The sequence below is a fragment of the Alnus glutinosa genome, chromosome 6 (genome assembly GCF_958979055.1).
Source record: "Alnus glutinosa chromosome 6, dhAlnGlut1.1, whole genome shotgun sequence".
Classification (NCBI taxonomy): Eukaryota; Viridiplantae; Streptophyta; class Magnoliopsida; order Fagales; family Betulaceae; genus Alnus; species Alnus glutinosa.
In genome coordinates this window covers 20,815,337-20,839,610 of record NC_084891.1, presented here as the reverse complement: position 1 = coordinate 20,839,610, position 24,274 = coordinate 20,815,337, and the positions used below count along the sequence as shown (strand labels likewise).

General features: G+C 40.2%; 1 protein-coding gene across 1 annotated transcript in view; it reads left to right on the top strand.

Annotated features, from left to right (window-relative positions):
• Window positions 1–2,159: 2,159 nt before the first annotated feature.
• LOC133871908 (bifunctional dethiobiotin synthetase/7,8-diamino-pelargonic acid aminotransferase, mitochondrial) overlaps window positions 2,160–24,274 on the top strand; it is a 30,021-nt gene continuing 7,906 nt past the window's right edge. The window contains exons 1-9 of the mRNA XM_062309369.1: window positions 2,160–3,448; window positions 7,739–7,909; window positions 8,118–8,379; window positions 8,569–8,649; window positions 8,878–8,998; window positions 9,348–9,487; window positions 9,697–9,791; window positions 23,350–23,465; window positions 23,568–23,714. Of these exons, the coding sequence (XP_062165353.1) occupies window positions 2,628–3,448; window positions 7,739–7,909; window positions 8,118–8,379; window positions 8,569–8,649; window positions 8,878–8,998; window positions 9,348–9,487; window positions 9,697–9,791; window positions 23,350–23,465; window positions 23,568–23,714 (1,954 nt within the window). The 5' untranslated portion in view covers window positions 2,160–2,627. The remainder of the gene's footprint in view (window positions 3,449–7,738; window positions 7,910–8,117; window positions 8,380–8,568; window positions 8,650–8,877; window positions 8,999–9,347; window positions 9,488–9,696; window positions 9,792–23,349; window positions 23,466–23,567; window positions 23,715–24,274) is intronic.

Genomic DNA, 24,274 nt, shown 5'->3' with positions numbered 1-24,274 from the left:
TTTGAGTGGTTGCCTAAAAAGTCTTTATTATTATTATTATTCAAAATAAAAAAAACGTGGTAGAATCGTGACCATTCACTTTGAATGATATGTCACAACTTTTAACAACTACAAGCCTTCCCAATTTCGGTCACAATTTTCTTGCAATTCTTAAGAATTGCAGGAAATCTTGATCGGCCTCTTCCATTATTTCAGTCACTTTAACCACACCAAAAAAGCCTTTAGTGGTGATCAAGTTTGAGGAGTGACTGACCATCATCTCAAGGCTTATTTAGGTGGCCGGACCATTTTTTTTAGACTTTTTAAGATAATTGACCACCATTTCTAGGCTTAAAGGGTGGTCATACTAACCTTAAAAGTAATTTTCGTTAGTGGTTCAGCCATTCAATTTGAGTAGTGGCCTAAGATTTTTTTTTTTAATTCAAAATAAATATTGTGGTAGAATCGTGACCAATGACCATTCACTTTGAATGATATGTCACAACTTTTAACAATTACAAGCCTTCCCAATTTCAGTCACGATTTTCTTGCATTTCTTAAGAAAGCAGTCCGTGCGCTGACAATTCTGTTACCAATGCATGGTATGTTTTGAGAAATATCTGGCTTGATTTCTTATGTTAGAAAATTAAAAGGAAACCAATACAGTGAAAACAAAGCACCAAATGAAAATAAATAAATAAAAATAATAATGAAAAAAAAAAATCGAAAATCGAAAATGGGTGAGCTCCCAACCAACAAGATTTGAACGGAAAAATCAATACCAATAAAAGAACAGACAGTAAACAATAAATCCAAAAAAAAAAATTCCAAACCTCTATAAGGGCACAACCTATAATATTTAGGTCAGTTTGTTTTGTTATCCGCAACTTATAGGGCTTGTTTGTCAAGCAATAATACAGAACAGTGCTGTTCATGTACTTTTTTTTTTATTATTTTTTTTTATATTTTTCACTACTAATCAATATCAAAATATTCTCACTTTTTTCACTTTTTTATATCACATCAATAATTTTTTTATTACTATTCAAATAAAAAAATTCACTACAATACAAAACTTTTTCACTTTTTTATACAAACTCTTTTTATTTTATATCACATCATCACTTTTTATTAATTTCAAAACTAACAACACACTACTCTGTTCTGTACATAATTACTGCGCTAGTATCTTCCCCTGTTCTTTTTCTACCCCCATTTTGCTTTTTTATAAAGGATATATGTTCCAATATAGCCAAACAATAAAAGCTCAACAAAAGGACACGGCTTGCCAATTTGAAAATGGGTAATATTTGGTTGTTTATTTGGAAATTTTGCTTCAGCGTAGCAGTGCTCTTTGAAAAGAGGGTGGCTATACTTACACCCACATTTTACACCCCGACATGGCAACACTTGCATCACATTTTTTTTTTTTTTTTTTTTTTGAAAAGGAGGCATTGGCGAAGAAAAAAAGGGAAAAAAAAAATGAGAACAAGAGCGGATCGGAAACCACACACATTGATCGGAAAACCACGCAACCAGTCGTGAGTGGAGAGGCCGAAAACCACGCGTTTGGCTGGAACCCGAGCATCCCGTGGGAGGAGAGGCTGGAACCCGAGCGTCCCCGTCACAGCCCAATCAAACCTGACCTAAGCAGATCTCTTCAACCGTCCCAAGCATCGCCGGCCGTCTCGAGTGTCTTTGCCTCCCTCCCTCTTGTTCTCGTCATCATCTTTGACAGATTCACTGTCCGGAAACTTCTGCACGTCGAAAACATGCCTCTCTCCGTCACTCTCTCCAATAGATCCAGCCGTCTCGAGCTTTCCCATCGCTTTCTCCCCTCTTACCGATCATCCAACGAGTCCGACACTCTTCTCCGACCGTCATGAACGCCAACAATCCCCTATAATTTTATTAATCAATTAATTAATTATTATTATTTTTTTCCAAGTTTTTTCTTCCTTCTTCCGTTAAAGCCTATGCTTTCTTTAAAAATAAAATAAAATGTGATGCAAGTGTTTCCACGTCAAGGTGTTGAAAGTTGGTGTAAAAAAGTGAGTGTGAGTCTAGCATTTTTCCCATTTGAAAAACATCTTAAATTTAATTCGGATGAAATCAATTTTTTATTTATTATTTATTTGTTTTTGCCTTTTTTTTTTTTTTTTTTTTTTCATTTCGTCTTTCTCCCTCTTTTCCTCTTTGTGTCCATTGTTCTTCTCTCCGGACAGTTGTTCTATGTTCCACCTCGCTCTCCACCACAAAAACCGCTGCACCAAGCCTCCATTCCGCCCTCCCGTTATCCTTAGCCGCCCTCTGCCTCGTAGCTGGAGGATTTTCTCAGATTTGGAACTCTTTCATGGACTTATTCCTTGTGACGCTGACGCATGCCTCAGTTCTTCAGAGCTCAGAGAGTCTTAGAAGCGAACATGAGGGAAACTAAATCAACGGGAGTATTTTCGATTTTTTTGGAAGAAAGGCAAAAAAATCAACAGAAAAACTTTAAAAGAAGAGGCAAAATATTTACTGGGTGATGATTGGGTTTGGAGTTTGAAGTTGGGAACTTGACGGAGCAGTTGACAGTAACACACGTGTTCATCCGATCAATCTACCCGCCTAAATGCATCCGGTCCCCACAATCAGATTATAAATATATGGGTAACCTAATTTGGCCATTTTCTCAACTACCTCTGCTTCATCCAAAACCCCCCAAAAGCCCAAACCCTCCCACAGCAACCATGTTCAAACCCTGCCCACTCCTCCTCCACCGCCACGGTCACCGCCACCTCAAACATCTCTCCACCACCACAACCACAACCACAACCACGACGCGCGTACCTCTGGACCTCCCACTTTCTCACCCCACATTCCTCGTCTGGGCCTCCAACACCTCTCTCGGCAAGACACTAGTCTCCGCCGGCCTCGCTGCCTCCTGTCTCCTCTCCAAGTCCCACTCCACACCCCGAAAATTCCTCTACCTCAAGCCCATACAGACCGGCTTCCCCTCCGATTCAGACTCCTCCTTCGTCTTCCGCAAGCTCTCCCACCTCTCTCTCCGACGCCACCCTGTTTTCCCTCTCTTCTCCTCCAATCACGTCCTCAAGGCCTCCGTCCCCGCCGCCAATGCGGTCTTGGGCCAGGGGAATGCTGAGAACTGTGAGTCCGGGATCCGAAATCTGAGGTGGTACGAGGAGAGGAGGGTCGAAGGGGAGGGGGCAAGCGCTGCGGCCTCCGAGTTGGTTTGTAAGACGCTGTACGCGTGGAGAGAGGCCGTGTCGCCGCACTTGGTGGCGCAGAGGGAGAGCGCGGTGGTCGAGGACGCTGCGGTGCTACGAGAGTTGCTCAAGTGCTTGAGAGTGGAGTTTGAAGGCGGTGGAGATGAGAGGAAGGAAATGGATGTTTTCTGCGTGGTTGAGACCGCTGGTGGGGTTGCGAGTCCGGGGCCGTCTGGGTCGCTTCAATGTGACTTGTATAGGTAGGTGATCACTTCTTTCTTTCTTTCTTTATTATTATTATTTGTTTATTTGTTTTTTTTGTCGGTCATAATTGAATACGAGTGTTCAAATGGCCGTATTTGGGTCGTTTCGACTGCAATTTTCATTTTTTAGTTGAATGGGGTTTTTGCCCTTTCTGGGTATGGTTTTCTGCTGTTCAATATTTCATCTGATTCACCCTAGTGGCGGTGGTTCAATAGTCTGAAGTCAATTTTTATGTGGTTAGGAACGTACCAAGGAGCGAGTTCGATTCTTACCAAGGGAATTACTCACTTCTAATTAGTGTTAGACTCCTTGAGTCTAACTGATGCTATGATGGATTGGGTCTTCAATTGGTGTTGAGGGAGCGCCTGAGGTTCTCTCTGTCTAGGTCCTCCTGAGCAATTCCTAACATATAGGTGCTACCATGGTAACGCTCAAATAAAGTAGCCATAAATGGTCGCCCACTGCCTTTTTCAATTAGAAAATAAAAATAAAAATAACCCATCTAATTCACCCTTGCTAAAATCAGTCAGCCAGTGTAGTTATGGTAATTTGGTCGTCAAATACAGGTAGACCAGGCATATTACATCATTTTTTTTAGGGTCAAATACGTTTTTGCCCCATGAGGTTTAAAGGCTTTACTTTTTGCCCCCTATGGTTCATTTCGTATCGTAAATAGTACCTCGTTTATGGCTAAAGATGGAGATGGTACCTTCATCCAACTTCCTGCCTAAAAATTGACGGAAGTCAACGTCAATACTTCTAAGAAGTTGACACATGTCCTATGCTTAATTAAAAATTAAAAAAATTAAAAAACTTAAAATAATCAAAACTTAAAAAAATAAAAGCCTTAATTTTTTATTTTTATTTTTAAAAAAAAATTGAAAAAAAAGAGGGGCCGGTCTGGGGTTGGCTGAACCACCCCCATGGCCCTTGAGGGTGGTTCGGCCACCCCCAAAGAGCAAAATGGGGGTGGTCGAAACCACCCCTAAGAGTCGAGCCATCCCCGTTTGGCCTGGGGGTGGTCAAACCCACTCCCAAGGGCCAAATCCTAAACTTTTTATATTTTTTGCTTTGTGGGGGTGGCCGAACCACCCCTATGGGCCACGAGGGTGGTCCCTTGTTTTTTTTTTTTTTAATTTTTTTTAAAGCTTTAATTTTTATTTTTTAAAGTTCTTTTCTTGTAAATTTGATCTCTTACCGATCAATTTTTTTTTTTTTTTTTAGTTTTTATTATTTTTAGTTTTTTAATTTTTAATTAGGTATAGGACACATATCAGCTTTTTAGAGGTGTTGATGTGGACATCTGTCAATTTTTGGACGAAAGTTGGACGGAGATACGATATCTGTCTTTAGCCATAAACGAGGTAACATCTACGATACAAAATGAAACACAGGGGAGAAAAAAATAAAGTCTTTAAACCACACGAGGATCAAACATATTTAACACTTTTTTTAAATATAATCTGGATAGAAACTGGTTTGCATGTCTGGAATGCGAAGATCAAGCTTACAAAATTAAGCAAAGGAGACCAAAGAATGGGTGACATAAATAATCCACGTTATGCTGCTACTAAACTTTCTCCTTGCCCACTGTAGCTAGATTAGACAATTTTACAAGTGTAAAAGGTGAGTTCACGACTCAGTAAGCAAGCAAATATCTCCTACCAATACTCTGTGAGATATGAGCCCCTATTCACTTTAAAACTTTTCTCTTGCTTGTTTGTCAAGTCAATTAAAATACAAGCTAGTTTTCAAAATCAAAGCAAACCTTTTTGTAACAACATAGGCCGGGTTTTTGAAAACTATCGCGGCAATGTGCCTTTTCGGAAATGTCAATGTAAAACACATTTCTTAATGTAAAAATGAGAGAGAGACTTTTCTTTAATAGTAGATAGTAAAATTGGAAATCCTTAGTATTTTCCTTTTCAAAATCATATCATTGTATGCATTTTCAATTCATTTGCTAGCAGATAATAATGTCAAATATTATTTAAATCAAAACATGCTCATGGTACAATACATACAAATTCTTTACTTAAATAATTTAGTTTATAGTTTTGTTAAGTGTACTTTCCACTTAATATTGGGTCGTCAAGCGTACTCCCCATTTGATATTGGGTCGTTAAGTGTACTTTCCCACTTAACATTGTGTTGTTAGGCGTACTCTCCCACTTAACACAGGGTCGTCAAGCGTACTCTACCATTTGACATTGGGTCGTTAAGCATACTCCCCATTTAACAGTGAGTCATTAGGCGTATTTCCCCACCTAACATTGGGTCATTAAAATTCTCATTTCTCATAAAATTTCATTCTTTATAAAACTGGTCTTTCCATTTTATTTCTCTTAAAACTTTATTATTTAAACTGGTCTTTCCATTTTGTTTATAATACTTAGACTTTGTTTGTTTGTTTTTTTTTTTTAAAGTTTATTTTCTTGTAGATCATGTAAAGCACAGTGTAATCATATAATGACATATGTAAAATACTTAGGAAAAAAAATACTTAAAATTGGGGCCTTGTAATCACAAGTAAAATTATGCATGTACATGGTAAAAGCAGTTCATGATAAAATCAGTTTTGCAAATGATGGGAAGTTTTACTTACCCAAACATGTAAAACACTTTGAATGTAAAACATACTTCAATATTGTTGGTAAGAAGTTTTACTTACAACTTTTGCTAAATCCTTTGCCTACCCGTTTGACTGTATCACTTGTCTGTTTGCATCAAATTACGTTTACTTGTTAGGGCCTACTTTCGTTTGGAAACCTTAAAACTTATCTCAAGCCTTAAACAACCTTTTTCCCTTGAAAAACCCTAACTTTACAAATTTGGATAGTCTCGTTTGAACTAATTGTGAATGTAGTTGCGAACAGGGCTCTCTAGGATTAGCTCGTTTGAACAGGGTTCGAACGCAGCTTTGACCTGGGCTCTCTGCTACTACCTCGTTCGAACGCCACTTGTGCCGTTTGAACAAAAATGTGCAAAAATTACACCTCAACATGAAAAACCTACACAAACCTATTTCTAACACTTCCAAATCCTTCTTTATACAACCAAACATGCATCTCAAAACACCAACTTTTACGTTAAAATCCTTCCCTTTTTACGAAAACCTGTTTTCCATTCTTTTCTCAGTTTCTCCAAATCATAACTCAAAAACCCTAACCACAACCCCAATACTTCCATTTGATCAACTTAACTTCCAATACAACATCAAACAAACCCTAAACATCAAATATCCCCAAAGCACATAACTTTAACTTCAAAACTTTAAACTTTAAAACACCAAACTCTTAATGCATGCTTATCAAGCTTTCTCAACTTCATTAAAAAACAAATAAACAATTCATGAATCAAAATGAGAAATGCGAGGAAAGGGAGTGTAAGAAAATTATACCTTCAATATCTTCTCCAAGCTTCTCCTTCCTTTTATCGCAACTTACTCTCTCTCTTCTCACTGAAGCTCTCTTCTAACACTCAAAAACTAGAAATTGAAAGAGAGAATCAATTTTATCTCTTCAGCTTAGTCGTTTAAATAGAGACTTTTTGCTTCTATTGTACACTGGCGTTCAAATGGAATATACCTCGTTCGAACGACACTGACTACATCGCACCGCAAAAGCTTCAACTTGTGGAGATATTTTTCCGTTCAAATGGCGCTGCGTCAGATGCAATAAATTTGCTTCAAGTCAACGTCATGTCGTTTCATGCAAATTTTGACATGTGGAGATGTCGTTCCATTCAAACGGCACGATTAACCCGTTCGAACGGGATCTGACAATCAGCATTAAATCGGGCATCAAATCAATCTTTTCCGCACGTGACAAAATCTTTGCCGTCGATCTTCACCTACTACTCGATCGTGGGCTGACATGTGGAGATGTTCCGTTCGAACAACTCGGTTTTCTATTCAAACATGATCAACTTGGATTTGATCTCGATCACCTGTTTTCCTGCGCTTGCCGCTATCTGACACGTGGCACCGTGTCTTGTTCGAACTAGACTTCCTTCCATTCAAAAGGGACATTCTGGTTCTAGAAATTTTCTAAGTTTTCAGGCCTAATTTCCAACCCCAATTGATTCGACACCTTTGGGTCTAACCATGATTAATTTCAACATGACCGAGACATATCTTTTATTAATATTTTATTTTATTATTCTTAATATCTTATCTTTCTTTTAGCCTTTAATTTACCCGGGTGTTGCACAGAGGCTATATGCAGGCAGACCATTTTCTTTCTATGTAAACCTTTAATTCAGATCTTTGTTACACGTACTGGCAGGCCTTTGCGTTTACCTGCTATTCTTGTCGGAGATGGGCGGCTTGGTGGTATTTCTGGAACCATTTCAGCTTATGAGAGTTTGAAACTTCGAGGTTACGATGTCGTTGCTGTTGTTTTTGAGGATCACGGTCTTGTGAATGAGGTGCCATTATTGTCTTATCTGCGAAATAGGTAAATTTTCTCTTATTAATTTTTTCTTCTTCTTTTTGTGAACTATATGATTCTAAGCAAACTATAATATGGTCATCACAAATTATATAATTTGATTTTCTCTCTTTGACGAAATCATATCCTTCGCCATCTAATAATATTTAACTTTTCTTATGTAGTAGGAGTGGTTTAAATGTATATTCATCTATGATCATTTGTTCTTTTTAAGGGTGCCTGTGCATGTGCTGCCACCAATTCCGAAAGATCTATCAAATGACCTGATGGAATGGTTTGATGAGTCCTGTGGTGTATTTGATTGTCTGAAGGAAAAAATGTTGTCAGCTTATTCAGAGAGAATTAAGAGATTGCATGACATGCCAAAGAAGGCGAGAGAGATTTTCTGGTGGCCATTCACTCAGCACAAACTTGTACCCGAAGGAGCTGTTACAGTGATTGATTCACGATATGGTGAGAATTTTGGGATCTTCAAGGTTCGTGTCATAGCGATGGTCAATAATTTGATATCCTCCCCCCCCCCCAAATCGTTTTTTTTTTTGCCTTTTTTTGCTTCCTTTATTTTCGTACGTGTGCTTGTTCTAATGTTGTATCTCTGTTTCTATTTATCATTTTATGCTGTAACAGTAATATGCCAAACTAACTACTTTCAATTTCCATTGTAGGGTCAGAATAATGGATTCATAACTCAACAGTTTGACGCATGTGCCAGTTGGTGGACTCAAGGACCTGATGCTACTTTACAGGTCGTTTGCATGAGTAGTTTCTAAGGCTTTTCTTCTGTTCATTGTGTACCCCATAGGTCGGAATTTTTCTCCTTAAAGGGGATCTAAACCATGCGGTCTCCGTGCTCACAAAATTCCCAATAATTTATTTACTCAGTGTTTGGCCTAAACATAGAGTTATTGTAATTCATATTCTTTATTGATAGCATTTCTGAAGTTTTTAATGTGGTGTTTTTTAGGGGCCTTCAGACTGAGCTTGCTAGAGACATGGGTTACGCTGCCGCAAGATTTGGGCATGTGATGTTTCCTGAGAATGTTTATGAGCCAGTCTTAAAATGTGCAGAGCTTTTGCTTGAAGGGGTGGGGAAAGGTTTGTATTTGTTTCTTTCCTTTTTCCCATCTATGTATTACAATTTATTTATTTATTTTTAAAATTATTACTTAACGTGTTTTTGATAGAAATTTTCCAGAAGCTTGTGGCTGTCTCATGTGATAAGTTGAATCCATAATTGAGTAAATGATAGTCTTCGTATATACTGTCCTCTTTAGTTTTAGGGTCATCCAAGGATAATGATGATGGTATGAGAGAGATCCAAGGAGTGGTCATATATTAAGAAGAGATTGTCTTTCTGATTTATTTTCTCATCTTTTCTTGTGCTATATTTTATTGCTTATGTGATTGATGCATATGGACAATGCTAAGGCTGCTTTGTGTGCAGGTTGGGCTTCCCGAACATATTTTTCAGATAATGGATCTACGGCCATCGAAATTGCTCTCAAGATGGCATTTCGTAAATTCTCCTTTGATCATGGAATCCTTTCAGAGGATAACACAGCTGGAAAAAGTGTTGAGCTTATGGTGGGCCTCACTAATCCTTTTCTCCTTGACTACTGATAGTGTACATATTTTATGATATATATATATATATATATATTTTTTTTTTGTATATATATTTTGTAATAAATAGGACTTCAGTTTTTTTTGTTATTTTTTGATTGTTAAACGGTGAATTTTCTCTTGATATTCAAATAGATATGCTGGTAACTTAGGTGGGTTGATTGTTTCAGGTTTTAGCTCTTAAAGGATCTTATCATGGTGATACTTTAGGTGCTATGGAAGCACAAGCACCATCGTCTTATACAGGTTTCCTCCAGCAACCATGGTATGAACAGTTTGTGACAAAAGCATGTGCGGAATCACTCCAAATTTATTTCTTTTATTTACTTTGAATTTTGGAGTTTGTCTTGGTTAAGGTTAAGAAATGGTATTATGCCTCTAGTTTTCCATGATTCCTTATAATGTGTATGTACAGGCTTTAGATGATGTGCGCTGACACTTGAGTAGCTCATGCATTTGTTTTACAAAAGAAAATTAAAACATTGAAGCAATTAGGTTGTCATATAGCTTGTGTGCATTTCTCTTCACTGGTGTACTGTTTCTCTTTGTTCTTTAGCTTTGCTGGGATTTGGGTGGTTTCATGGTTATCTGGGAAGAGTCTTGATGTTGTTTGAGGAGCTTACTGCAAGTTTTGTGTCTCATGGTGTTTGTTAGTGGTTTGAAGGCCTATGGGGAGGTTTTTCTTCGTAGAATCGAAATCCTTCGAATTCATTCTCGTGCTAGGGGGTAATTCTTTCAGGCTACGCATAGTGGAAAGAGGGAAAGGGTATCTTTGGTTGATTTTCTTGGGAAGAGATGGAGTTTTTTGGCTGCTCTCGACTGTCGGTGCGGTGGCTAGATTAGAAAACAACGTGGGCTTCATGCAAAAACTCAGGGTTGGTCATAATGCAGTCTTGGGTCAATGCTGCTATAATACTTGTATATGGCCATTGAAGAGTTCAACGGTGGGGGATTTGCTAGGTTGGGTTGGGTTAGTTTCGGGGCTGGTTTGGGTTGTTTGATGGTGGTTTCTATTGTATTTGGGGTGTTATGTGGGCTTTGGGTGTTGTGGGCCTTTGTGGGTTTTCTAGGGTTCTTTTTGTGAGCTAGCTGAGATGTTCCTCTGTATACTACCTGTGTACTTAGGGGCGACTTATGCTTTTTTAATAAAATTCTCTTACTTACATCAAAAAGAAAAAAGAAAAAGAGTTCAATGGTGGCGGAAGAGGGGTTTAATTGTTCTCCCAGAGGGCAAGAAAAATTGGGGTTGGTACAAGTTCATGGAGGTGTTACAGTTCCTGTTGTTTTCGTTCATACCCACGAAAAGGGAACCCCCGACTGTCGTTCAACTAGCACCATCGTCTCAGGTTGCACCCGAGAAACACACCTTTGCTTAGGTGGTAGCAGGTCACGGTGCCCAGACTTCTTCTAACAGTAGGAGAGCCAGAGGAACCTCTGCTGCTTCTCATGGAAAGGGTCTATCCTGAAGGCACACCTAGGGGTGGGCAAATACCCGTGGATCCGCACCGACCCGCACCAACCGCCCCTTGATTTTCGGTTTTCACGTTATTCTGTGCGGTCACAGTTTGAGTTTTCCTCAAATCGTGCGGGGCGGGGCAGGTCTCGGGTCGCATGATGAAAAATCCCCGAGTCCCCGCCCCGCCCCGCCCCGCTCCGCATCTTATACTTATACAACAAAAAACCCTAACCCCTCCCCCCCATCGCGCCGCAGCAAGGAGAAAAAAAAAAAAAACGCAGTCTTCTTCATTCTTCTCTACGTTGCAGCCTCCAAAGTCTTATTCGTTCTTCTCTTCTTTGCTCTTCTCTTCACTCTTCGTTGAGTTCGTTCAGCTTATGTTCTGATCTTCTCTTCGTCATCTAACTCTGAGGAAGAAGACGACCAAAGAAATGAAAAGAGAAGGGCTTGCAGAGAAAACCATAGAAGGCTCTAGAACTAGAAAGAAGGGTACGTGGCAGTCTCTGGTTAAAATAGCCTACAGCTGGAAGCCATGCGTTGGTTACAAGAAAGTGGCTTACAGTTGTTTTGAACAAATACCCATGCGACTTGGCGGACTTGCGTTGCAGCGTTGGTTTATTTACATAAGTTCTTAAAAAAAAAATAAAAATATATATATAGTTGTAAGGAGAAAAATGATAAAAGTGTGAAGAGTGTGAAGTAAAATAGGAAGGCTGGAAGGATCCAGAACCAAAAGTCCACGTGCCTTCTTCTTCTTCTTCTTCATTTATTGGCTTCATTTACGAAATTGCCCCATATCCTTCTTCTTCTTCTTCAGTTATTGTCTTCATTTAGTTTACTGCCCCATATCCTTCTTCTTCTTCATTTACTGGTCTTCTTCTTCTTCTTCTTCTCGTCCTCCACTAACCACTTCTAATCTCCTAGATCGACTCAGATCTCCTCCGCCTTTCTGACTAAGATCGATCTCCCTCCAAAACCCGCACCCGCAGAAACCTCCCCGCATCCCCCCGCGAACCTGTGGCTTCAGTAAAGACAGTTGCAGCTACGGGTGTGATTTTCGCAACCCGCAAGGATGCGGGGCGGGGGCAAAAAGGGCGGAAATCCGCCCCGCCCCGCCCTGTGCACACCTAGAGTGTTGCTACGCTACTACCCAATGCTGTTGTACCTTCCATTGAATAAGGCCAAAACGTGATGCGAGGGACATTAGGGTGGGTTTATTGATTTTCCTCTCGTAGAAGCGATGAAAATCCAAAAACGTACTTCGTTTGTACTATTATGGGCAATTAAGCGCCGACAACGTTCCTCATTTGAAGGTCTGCGTGGATGGGCCAAGAAAATGCCATTTTTGGGACAACCTTCCCTTGTTAGTACCATGCATTAGTAAGACTTGCATGGCCTCAATGCAGGTTGGGTCTGGGGTAACTGTTGCTAGTAGCTCCGCTAGGATTTCAGAACCAATGGAACTCATAGGCTCGGATTTTTTGGGCCCGTTCCAATGAGTTAGTAGTAGCTTCAGGCCCAGTCTCGGGATTCCACAACCCATCCCAGCCCACGTGCATCCAATGGGCTTCTCTCCTGATGATTTCTTTAGATTGAGCTTCAAATCTGAACCATTTGAAGGTAAATTTTATTTTGAGTGGCAGCCTACGGATGCTAAATGGCTCGAATTGAGGCTTATGGGTCAAATCTCATTACTGTGCGAAGGGCTTTCTTGGATCGTCAGTGGTTCGATGATGTCCTCTTTGTTGCATTTCATCTCTCCGGGAAGCGGTGGGTTGGTGGAACCCATGTCAAGACTGGTGGCAGAGACGCATGACGTGGTGGCAAGTAAGACATGAAAATAATTGTTGACTTCTAATTTTAACCAAGTGTGTGTGTTTGTGTGCAAACAAATATCTTAAATGCGGAATTTAAATAAGACAAGATATTTGTTACGAAGTATGATAGAACAAGGATAATTTGGCTATTAAACCGTGCTCATCTATATGAGTTCTCATTGATATATATAGAAGAATACAAGAGAGTTTGAATAACAATATATAACTGCATCTACTTCCTATTCAATAGGACTAGAACTCTTATCTAACTTATCTCTTATCTATCTATCATAGAGTTTGAATTCTAATATAACTGAACCTTATCTAGCTTAACACCAGAGTTTGAGTAGAAGTTGATTTCCTAGGTAGGATCCTTAATACCCTCCCGCAAGATCAACGGGGAAGATCGCACGTTGAGCTTGAAACATAGGTGCTGAAAACGTTGGGAGACTAGTGGTTTAGTAAGAACATCAGCAAGTTGATCTAAACTAGGAATGAACCGGATTTCCAAGGATTTATCAGCTACTCAATCACGAACAAAGTGAAAATCAATCTCCACATGCTTTGTACGAGCATGAAAAACCGGATTAACCGACATGTATGTTGCTCCAATATTATCACACCAAAGTGTTGGTGGAGAACGTAAACTGATTCCAAGTTCTTGAAGTAATGCACGAATCCATAGGAGTTCGGCAGTAGTGTTTGCAACTGCTTTATACTCTGCTTCTGTTGAGGACCTAGATACTGTTGGTTGTTTGCGTGAGCTCCAAGACACCAAGTTAGAACCAAGAAAAACACAATATGCACCTGTGGATCGTCGATCATCTGGACATCCAGCCCAGTCAGCATCCGAGTATGCTTGCAACTGAAGAGAAGAAGTACGGCTAATAAAAAGACCATGAGAAAGCGTGTGTTTCAAGTACCGAAGGATTCTTTTAACTGCTTGCCAATGAGGCTGAAGAGGGCGTTGCATAAACTGGCACACTCTATTTACTGCAAACCCTAAATCTGGTCTGGTGAAAGAGAGATACTGTAATGACCCTACAGTGCTGCGATTTAGGGTTGGATCTTCCATTGGATCACCAGAGAAGGCAGAGAGACTTGAAGAAGACGCCATTGGAGAAGAGATAGGCTTGACTTCATGCATTTTTGTTTTCTTCAAGAGATCCAATATATATCGTTTCTGAGAGAGAAGAAGACCCGCTTCAACTTTATTGACTTCAACACCTAAAAAATAGTGACAATAACCTAATTCTTTTACGGCAAAATCAACACTGAGAAGCTTCAAAAGTTCTGTAATTGCAGCTGGATCCGATGCTGTGATTATTATGTCATCGACATAAATTATGAGATAAATAGTTACTGTCTTGGTGCGATAAATGAAGAGAGAAGTATCGGCCTTAGAACCCACAAAACCAATCTGAAGTAACTTATTATTGAGGCGAGAAAACCAAGCGCGGGGGGCTTGTTTTAAGCCAAAAATCGCCTTTTGAAGCTTGCACACATGATTAGGAAAGCTGGGATGAAGAAAACCAGGTGGTTGGACCATGTATACATCCTCGGATAGAAAACCATGCCAGAATGCATTCTGAATATCAATCTGCTTGATTGACCAACCTGCTGAAAAGGCAAGAGAAAGAACTGTCCAAATGGTTGTAGGCTTGACAACAGGACTATAGGTCTCTCCAAAATCAACACCGGCCTGTTGATGAAAGCCCTTAGCAACTAGACGTGCTTTATGTCGTTCTATGGACCCATCAGCTTTCCTCTTAAGCTTGAATACCCATTTACAGCCTACAAGATTCTGAGAAGGCTGCTTAGCAACAAGAGACCAGGTTTGGTTTTGAAGGAGAGCATTAAATTCAACTTGCATAGCATTTCTCCATTCCGGAACTTTTACTGCATTGGAGAAGCAAGTTGGTTCTATAAGAGCTGAATCTGTTTCTGCCACTAAAACCTGTGGAACTGGGTATCGAATGGTGCCATCTGTAAGTTGCCTTTGCTGAAAATTGTGATTCATTGACCTTGTACGCATGGGATGTACCCGAATAGGAGGACTATCCGTGTGAGAGTTGGAATTAGGCAGGTTAATCTCAGCAGAGGTAGGAGAAGGAGAACTAGAAAAAGAATTAGAAGGAGAGACAACTGCTGGAATTTGTAGCTGAGAAGTGACAGGAGGTGTTGGAAGTAAAGGAGGAAGAACCAGTGCCTGAACTGGTGAAGGAGAAGGAGAAACAGGAGAGACAGCAGCAAAGGGAAATTGATCTTCATGGAAGATGACATCTCGGGAGATGTACACCCGGCCAGAATCAATGTGAAGACATTTATAGCCTTTATGATGTTGACTATACCCAAGAAAGAGACACTCTTTGGAACGTGGGGAAAACTTATGAGAATTATAGGGTCTTAAGTTTGGAAAGCAAGCACAGCCGAACACCTTAAGAAACTTATAATCCAGATTTTGATTAAAAAGTTTCTCAAAAGGTGATTTATTTTGTAACAAAGGTGTTGGCAAACGGTTAATAAGATAGCATGAAGTGAGACAGGTGCTAGAGTAAGACCCACGGCCTCGGTTGTAAGGACGACCACCACGTCCGCGAAATCCACGTCCCCGAGAGGTGAACTGCGGGTGGTGAAGTTTGCAGCCGGGGGAAGAGCATCAACAGCTGGAAGTTGCTGGTCCAGGCGCATCTCATGGGCGAGAAGGTGACCGTAGAGTTCATCAATGGACAAGGGATCGACTCGGGTTGTGACAGACGTCACAAAGGGATCATATTCTGACCCGAGACCTTTGAGAAGAAAAGACACGCTCTCAAAATCATTGAGAGGCTGACCGGCGGCTGCAAGGGTGTCAGTTAACGTCTTGATAGTCTGGAAGTACTCAGTGATTGAGTTGGAGCCCTTCTTGACAGTGGCGAGTTGAAAGTAAATTTGCATGACACGGGCACGAGCTTGAGAAGCAAACATGGTGAGAAACGTGTTCTAGAGAGCAGCAGCCAAGACACATCCAACAGCATGGACGACGTAGGGCTCGGACAGGGTGGAAATAAGGATGCTCAGGATCATCTGATCACGCTGAGTCCAGGCAAGGAAGTCAGGGTTGACTATGGTGGCAGGAGCACCGGCAGTTGAGTTGGGATTGGGAATAGTTTGTGCAGGAGGTAGTGAGGAGCCATCAAGAAAGCCATAGGCGTCTTGGCCCTTGATATATACGAGAATCTGAGTTTTCTAGGCATTGAAATTGCCTTTGGAGAGTTTAATACTAAGGTTGTGATTCATATTTGGGACGGTGAAGACAACTGTGGGTTGGGTAGGTGGCGGGGGAGGCTGTGAAGCGTTGGAGGCTATTGAGGCAGATGACTCGGAGTCTGAATTGGCCATGGATCACGACGTTAGTCGTTGAGAGGGCTCTGATACCATGATAGAACAAGGATAATTTGGCTATTAAACCGTGCTCATCTATGTGAGTTCTCATTGATATATATAGAAGAATACAAGAGAGTTTGAATAACAATATATAACTGCATCTACTTCCTATTCAATAGTTCTAGAACTCTTATCTAACTTATCTCTTATCTATCTATCATAGAGTTTGAATTCTAATATAACTGAACCTTATCTAGCTTAGCACTAGAGTTTGAGTAGAAGTTGATTTCCTAGGTAGGATCCTTAATAAAGTGGAAACTCTGTGAAGAGAAAAACTACTCCGGGGCAGCCAAACCCATGAAATCCACTATCCAAAAATAAAGCTAATTACAAGACACTCGTACTCACATACTCTTATGCAGTAGTCATACCTTTAACTTTGACACAAAGCCCATTGTGAACGCTTCCTAACAAGATCTTCCACCTGAAGGAGTTTTTTATGGATTCCTTTACATTAGGGCCGACCCCTAAGATAGACTTCACACGAACAGTTGAGCATACACCGGCAACGGCTTGAGAGCTAACGGATCTTCGATTCTCCCTAAACACCTTCTCAGAGCATTATGGAATTCACTGTCGAATTTTGTACAAAGCACAAACCTAGGGCCCTCTATTTATAGGCTTACAGGAAACCTAAAACTACTGAGATTCGGGCTCTGGCTGGTGAGCGTCCGGACAGAAGTTAACCACGTCCGGACGGTTTTCTGAGATATCCTTTCAGAAACAGCGTAATTCTATCTTTATCAGGTTCATGTCCGGACGGCTTGACTGAGCGTCCGGACGGTCTTCTCTAAAATCCTTTCTGCGTTCGAATGGAACTCTGGAATATTCTGAAATACTGGACATCGTCTGGACGTGTTGCCACGTCGTCCGGACGGCTTGCAGAAACTTCCCAAACAGTGTCGACTTATGAAATCCAACTCCTTGTTGAATACTGATTGACCTAGCGTTCGAACGGTGTTGCTCTGACGTCCGAACGTCTTCATCGTTATCTGCTGGACACTGAGGGGCGTTCGGACGCCTTCAAAGGCCTATTCGGACGGTTACACAGGAACCGGCTATTTTTGTCTTGGATTTTGCAAGGACTCTTCATGGACATCTTCTAGAAGCTTGTGATCAGATACTTTCTTTGATTTGAACATTGTCTGAATACATGAAGATTCTGAATTGAAAACCGACCATCCTGTTAAATTGTAACCATTACATAAAGTGTTTTTGTTTATCCAGAATGTAGCCAATATAAAATACTAACAAGATAAATAGTCTTGCCGATGGCTAGGACTCTTTTGCCAGCAAGGGACTTCGAGGTCTATTACCTCATGTGTTCCTTCTCACTGTCTCCTTGCCCAGACTTTATCCTGGTAGACGACAACAAGCTTCAACCGTAGTTTACACTCGAGTGGGGTAACTACCGGCTCTGAGGGGTTGTATTTTCCAGCAGTGCCACACGGCTTTGAGTTTGACACAGGTAAGGAATTTCTTTGGTGGTTAATACAAAAGCAAATCTTGTGCACTCTTGCCCAGATTCTGTGGCTTCCCCCCATTGCATAAAGGGTTTACATTGTTTAGCCCCCGAGATTGGATCGCCAATCCCCTCATCCTCCTATGCAAAACAAAGTAAGGCCTTCGAATGGGTCATGAGAAGAATGTATGGGCTAGAAAAATTCTTGGGGGTTTCCTACGAAGGATTTGAAGAGGAGGCTTCAGAGTTGTTCGCTGCTATTGAATCCAGATGTAAGGGTAAGGGTGTTGCAGGAACATCGGGTTCCCCAAAAAAAGTGTCAGGGAGCGGTTTTAAAGGTGTAGAGAACTTCTTAACTTGTTGAGTTCAATGAACTATGATTCCAAAAGGAACCCTCCTAAACCCCGCCCTTCTCGTTATCGTGGCAAGGCTCCTATCCCACTATCAATCTGAAAATTCTCAATTGGAATGGTCAGGGTCTTAATGATGCAAGGAAAATACTTGGTATTAGCAAGTTATTGAATAATTGGAAGCTTGACGTTGTGTATTTTCAAGAAACTAAAATGGATCATATTACAACTGGTTTCATCCAGGGCTTGTGGGGTGGACTTTTTTGCCAGCCTCAAGAGCCTCAGGAGGTATACTTTTAATGTGGGATAAACGGGTAGTGGAATGAATTGAAGAGGTGGTGGGCGCTTTCTCTATTTCCTGCAAGTTCAAATATGTCCTGTGTTAGCAGAATTGACGCCTCATTTATGTGCAGAATTGACATATATATTTTACCTTATTTAGTTTAGCTATTTATGGAAGAATATATTTATATAGGCAAGTAATTGAAATGATTTATTCCCTACCATATGTAGTTTAGGGTTTCTTGGTTACCACTCATTGTCTCTCTATAAATAGAGACCGATGTAATATTGTAAGGGGAAGTTATTGAATACAATGTAGTCCATTATTTGTTTCCGCTCTTTCTCTTCCGCTCTTTTTCTCTTTCAGATACCTCTCCAATATTATTCTGACATCCTGGACCAGTTTGTTTGATCTTTTTTGGGAGTTTATGGTCCCAATGCTGATGCAAATAGGCACTATGTGTGGGAGGAGCTTTCAGGCGTCTTTAGTTGGTGCGAAGTCCATTGGTGCATGGGGGGAGACTTCAATGTTACTCGTTTCTCGAACGAAAGGGCTGGACTGACTCAGGTAGCCTCTGCCATGCGGGAGTTCTTAGATTTTATTTTAGAGCAGGGGTTGATGGATATTCCGTTGGTTGGAGGGTCTTTCACTTGGTCTAATAATCGAGACTCTCATCTATGTCCAAGATTGATAGGTTTTTAATTTTTCTGGATTGGGAAGAGCATTTCCCAGATTTGATCCAGCGCTATGGAGGTTTGTCTAGAGGGTTGTATTCTTTGAAATTTGAGAACATGTGGCTGAAAGCAGAGGGTTTTTTAGATTTGGTGAGCACGTGTGATATTCGTATGAGGTTCTCGGTACTCCATGCTTAATTAGGCTAATAAACTAAAACAACTAAAACTGGATTTAAAACATTGGAATAAGGAGGTATTCAGTAATATAGAGAGGAAGAAGTCCTTATTGAAGGAGTTACAGTCTCTTGATTATTTAGAAGAGGAGAGACCTCTAGCAAAAGAGGAGAAAGTCGAGAGGGCCAAGGCGAAAGCATATTCAGAGAATGTTGCTCTTTTGTAAGAGTACTAGCATCAGTTTCCTAAATCTCATTCCATTCCTTAAATGTAGGGAAAAGTCCTATAAAATTTCTTGAATCAAATTTCATTGTTGTTCCTTAAAATAAGGAAACACCAACGAAACTAAAAGTTGTACTATAAATCTAGGGAAGCATCCTTGTTGGGTCGGTGGTGAAGCTGTTGCTTCTTGTATACTCCGTGTGTACTAAGGGCTCCTTACGCTGCTTTTTTTAATAAAATTGCAATTACTTATAAAAAAAAAAAAAAATCTAGGGAAGCAAAAATAGTTCCCTTAACATTATTTTAATATAATTTTTTTGCTCTTTCCTCTTTCATTCCTCTAGCATTTTTTTTTTTTTTGATAAGTAATAATTTTATTGAACAGCACAAAGAGGCGCAACCCTAGTACACAGGAAATATACAAAAGAGCCCCTACTCAGAGGAGATAAACGAACATGAAAGTAAAAAATCAGCAAACGACAAACGACCCGGGCTATGTGCCGACACCCACAAATATAACATATTAAGCACATTTCTACAAAGAGTCCCAACCGTTACCTCTACATCCTCAAAAAGCCTAGTATTTCTCTCACGCCACAAGCCCCACAAAATACATAAAGGAACTTGCTTCCAAATACGGATAGCATAACCACGACTTAGCAAGGTGCCCCAAGCAATCAATAAATCCAAGACACTACTAGACATAACCCACTCCACCCCAAATAAGCTATAAAAATAACTCCAAACAGCCCGTGCCATGTCACAATGTAGAAGAAGGTGATCAACAGATTCCTCATGCTTCTTGCACATAACACACCACTCGACCACCACAATACCACGCCTACGTAAATTGTCGTGAGTTCAAATCTTTCCTAAAGCAGCTGTCCAAACAAAGAACGCCACCGCTTCGGAGCTTTAACACGCCATACACCATTCCAAGGAAAATTAACCGCCTCATGACAAACTAAAGCTCTATAAAAAGTCTTCACTTCAAAATTCCTTAGAAAGATTCCACACCACCCTATCAACCTTTCCATGTCGAATCCGACTAGAGTATAACTGTTCATAGAAGGCAATCACCATCTCCACCTTCCAATCCTAAGCATAGCGTTTAAAGAGTACATTCCAATGAGCCACACCTTCTACCATAGACAAATTATCCACCACCCAAGCATCTGGAAAATGAGCAATAGAGTACAAATCTGGATAGCATAGCTTGAGAGGCCTGTTCCCACACCATAAATCATGCCAAAAGCGAATGAGACCCCTCGCCCACCTCAAAACGCAAGTACTTGGCTACAGTATCCCACCCCCTTCGGATAAACTTCCAAACACTCACACCATAAGACCCCGTCACCGGTAATGAACTCCAACCTCCCTTCACACTCCCATGCTTCATCTCAATCACCGATCGCCATAACGCATCCCGTTCCTGCGAAAACTTCCATACCACTTCCCCAATAAGGCTTGGTTAAACTTAATAATATTACGAATTCCCAAACCACCAACCTTGATTGGAGAGCAAACCCGATGCCAATTGACTAAATGAAAGTCTCATACCCTATACCATTCCACAGAAACTCCCTTTGAAGCCACTCCAATTTCTTGGCTACACTCACAGGAATGGGAAACAGAGATAAATAATAAGTAGGAATGCTGGACAATGTACTATGAATCAACATCACCCTACCACCCTTGGATAAATAAAGCTTTTTCCAACTAGCTAACCTTCTCAATAACCCCATTCCAAATAGAATGAGATTTAAACGACGCCCCTAACGGCAGACCCAAATATATCATCGGCAGAGGCCCAATTCTACAACCCAAAATATGTGAGAAAGACTCCACATCGCCCACCTCACCAATAGGGACCAATTCGGATTTTTCTAAATTAATCCTCAACCCTGACACTGCTTCAAAACATGAAAAAGTACACCTCAAATTTCGAACATGTTCGGCCTGTGCCCCACAGAAAATTAATGTATCATCAGCAAACAACAAATGATTCACTACTAGAGCTTCATTATCCCTGATACCAACCGAAAAACTAGACAACAAGCCTTGGAGCATAGACTCATTCAACATCCTACTAAGCGCTTCGATAACCACCACAAACAGCAAAGGAGAAAGAGGATCGCCTTGTCTAATCCCCCCCGAACTCTGAAAAAAACCTGTTGGCGCACCATTAACCAAAATGGAGAATTTTAAAGTATAAACACAAAATTTAATCCGTTTTTTTGAAACAATATTTAAATGATTTCTTTTTCCTCTCTCTCTTTCCCCTAACATTTAATTTAAACAATATTTAAATGATATATATATTTATATATTTTCTTTCTTTCTTCAGATGATGCACTCATTGTGTGTGATGCGACTATGATCAAATCTATAATATGGATCAAATATATAATATCTTGAGGCAATTGGGGCTTGAAGTTTAATCTTCAAAAATCAATTTTAATCGCAGTGTTGGAGGTACTGCATCAGGAAGAGTTGGCCAATATTCTTAGTTGCATCATATCCTCTCTGCCCTTGATTTATTTGGGATTTCTGTTGGGTGCTTCTTTTAAGTCAAAAGCCATATGGGATGGGGTGGTTGAGAAAATGGAAAGAAGATTTACTTGTCTCGGGGTGGTTGTCTTACTCTCATCAAGAGCACGTTATCTAGCTTACCCACTTCTTGTATCTCTTTCCTTTACCAACCAGTGTAACTAGGAGGTTGGAGTGCCTTCAAAGGGACTTTCTTTGGGATGGTCTAGGCAGTGCGCCCAAGTTTCATCTAGTGAAATGCGAAACTATCTGCTTTTCAGTTCCCAGGGGAGGGTGGGGAGTTAAAAACCTCATGTTGTTAAATAAAGCTTTACTTGGTAAATGGTTTTGGAGATTTGTGAAAGAAGAGACTTCTCTATAGAGACAGGTGATCGTTAAGAAGTGCAGAGTCTAGAGTGAGTTTAGTGCTTAGAAGAATCTTGAGGGCCCTATGGGGTATGCCTTTGGAAGAATATTACGAGTGGCGGGCGAATCTTCTCCAATTTTGTCTCCTTCAGGGTTGGAGATAGGTATCGTATTCAATTCTAACACGATGTTTGGTGCGGTGAAGATGCTCACAAATCCTCTTTCCAAGAACTGTATGCGATAGTTTATGACAAAGAGGCCTTGGTGTTGGATTACTTGGAATCCTCTAAAACCTCTATTCATTGGGAGTTGGAATCTCCGGATGTTTTCCTCACTTAGTTATACTCCACAACTACCCATTCCAGGGAAGCAGATAGATTGTCATGGACCCCAGCCATCAACCATGACTTTGAAGTGAAAAGCTATTATAGCACTTTGAAGACTAGAGAGACATGCTCGTTTCCCTAGAAAAGTGGTTGGAACGTTAAGGCCCCTGCCCTGCATTGCGTTCTGTATATGGACGGCAGCTTGGGATTGAATCTTAGAAGGCAGAGTTTTACTAATGTAAATTGGTGTTACCTTTGCAAAAAGAATGAAGAGATTGTCAATCACCTACTCATCCATTGTGAGTACTCTAGCGGTATGTGGCACTTGGTTCTCAACTTATTCGGAGTTTTGTGGGCGATGCCTAGCAACATCCAAGAGCTATTGCATTGTTGGAGGACTCAAGGGTGGGGACATCCCAAGGAGGCTATCTGGAAAGTTATCCCGGTGTTCTTAACGTGGAACATTTGGAGAGAAAAGAACCGGTGTCTATTTGAGGACTGTGAGTCTAATGTGCTTCGTTTAAAATCCTCTTTTTTGAGATCTCTCTTGAATATTGGGCTGTAACCTATGTTCAAAATTTATTTTCAAATATTTTAGATCTTGTTAACTTTTTAGATTCCAAACACTTTTAGGATGATTGTTTTTTATGTATACTTTTCGTGTTCGAGGGTTTTGCTTTTTCTTTTCAATAAATTATTATTCGTAAAAAAAAAAAAATGATTTATTGATTTTCACAGGTACACTGGAAGAGGCCTTTTTCTGGATCCTCCTACAGTCTACATGTGCAACGGTGTATGGAATCTTTCCTTGCCTGAAGGGTTGTATTTTGGGAATCCAAAGCTTGAAAATATAGGTAACTTTTTTTTTTCTTTTCTTTTTTAAAAAAAATTACGTCTACTGTTATTGTTCATTGTCATTTAGGTACCTTCTTAACTTTATTTGACATTTTTTACAGCCTTCAGTTCGCGTGATGAAATTTTTCATAAGATACGGGACAATTCAGATCTTGCTGAAATTTATTCATCTTATATATCACAACAATTATCGCAATATTCAGGATCAGGAGGGTTTAACCATATAGGAGCACTGATTTTTGAACCAGGCAAGATAAGTTATATTGTTATTCTGTTTCAATTTCCTCCATTTGTCTATGGCAAATTTTCATTTTAGTTTCTTATACACACTTATCAAAAAAAAAAAAAAATAGTTTCTTATACACTTGGAAACTGAAAGTAACTTTTGAATGAAGTTCATTCTATATTTGCAAACTTGATGCTTCATAACGTGAAAAAGGATCTAATGAGCCCCATTTCTGTCTCCACGCCATCTTCGCATTTCATTCTATAAAATGCAGCTTTGGGGGCTTCTGGCTCTTCTGGGCCTCCTTTGTTGGTTTTGCTCTCTGAAAAGTCTTGCTCTAGATGGTGGGCTTACTGATCTTCTAACTTATTACATTCTTTGGTTATTGGAAGAAAATGCAAGTGAATTGAAGGAAACTATAAGCAATTCTTGCCTGGTTGAATTCTATGTAGGGTACTTACAAAAAAAAAAAATTCTATGAAGGGCCCTCTAGAGTTGAATTCTAGGAGAAAATATATGATACTTTTAAAACATTCCAAAGAAAATTCTCATTAAGAGTATTAATTTAGATACCTATTCTTA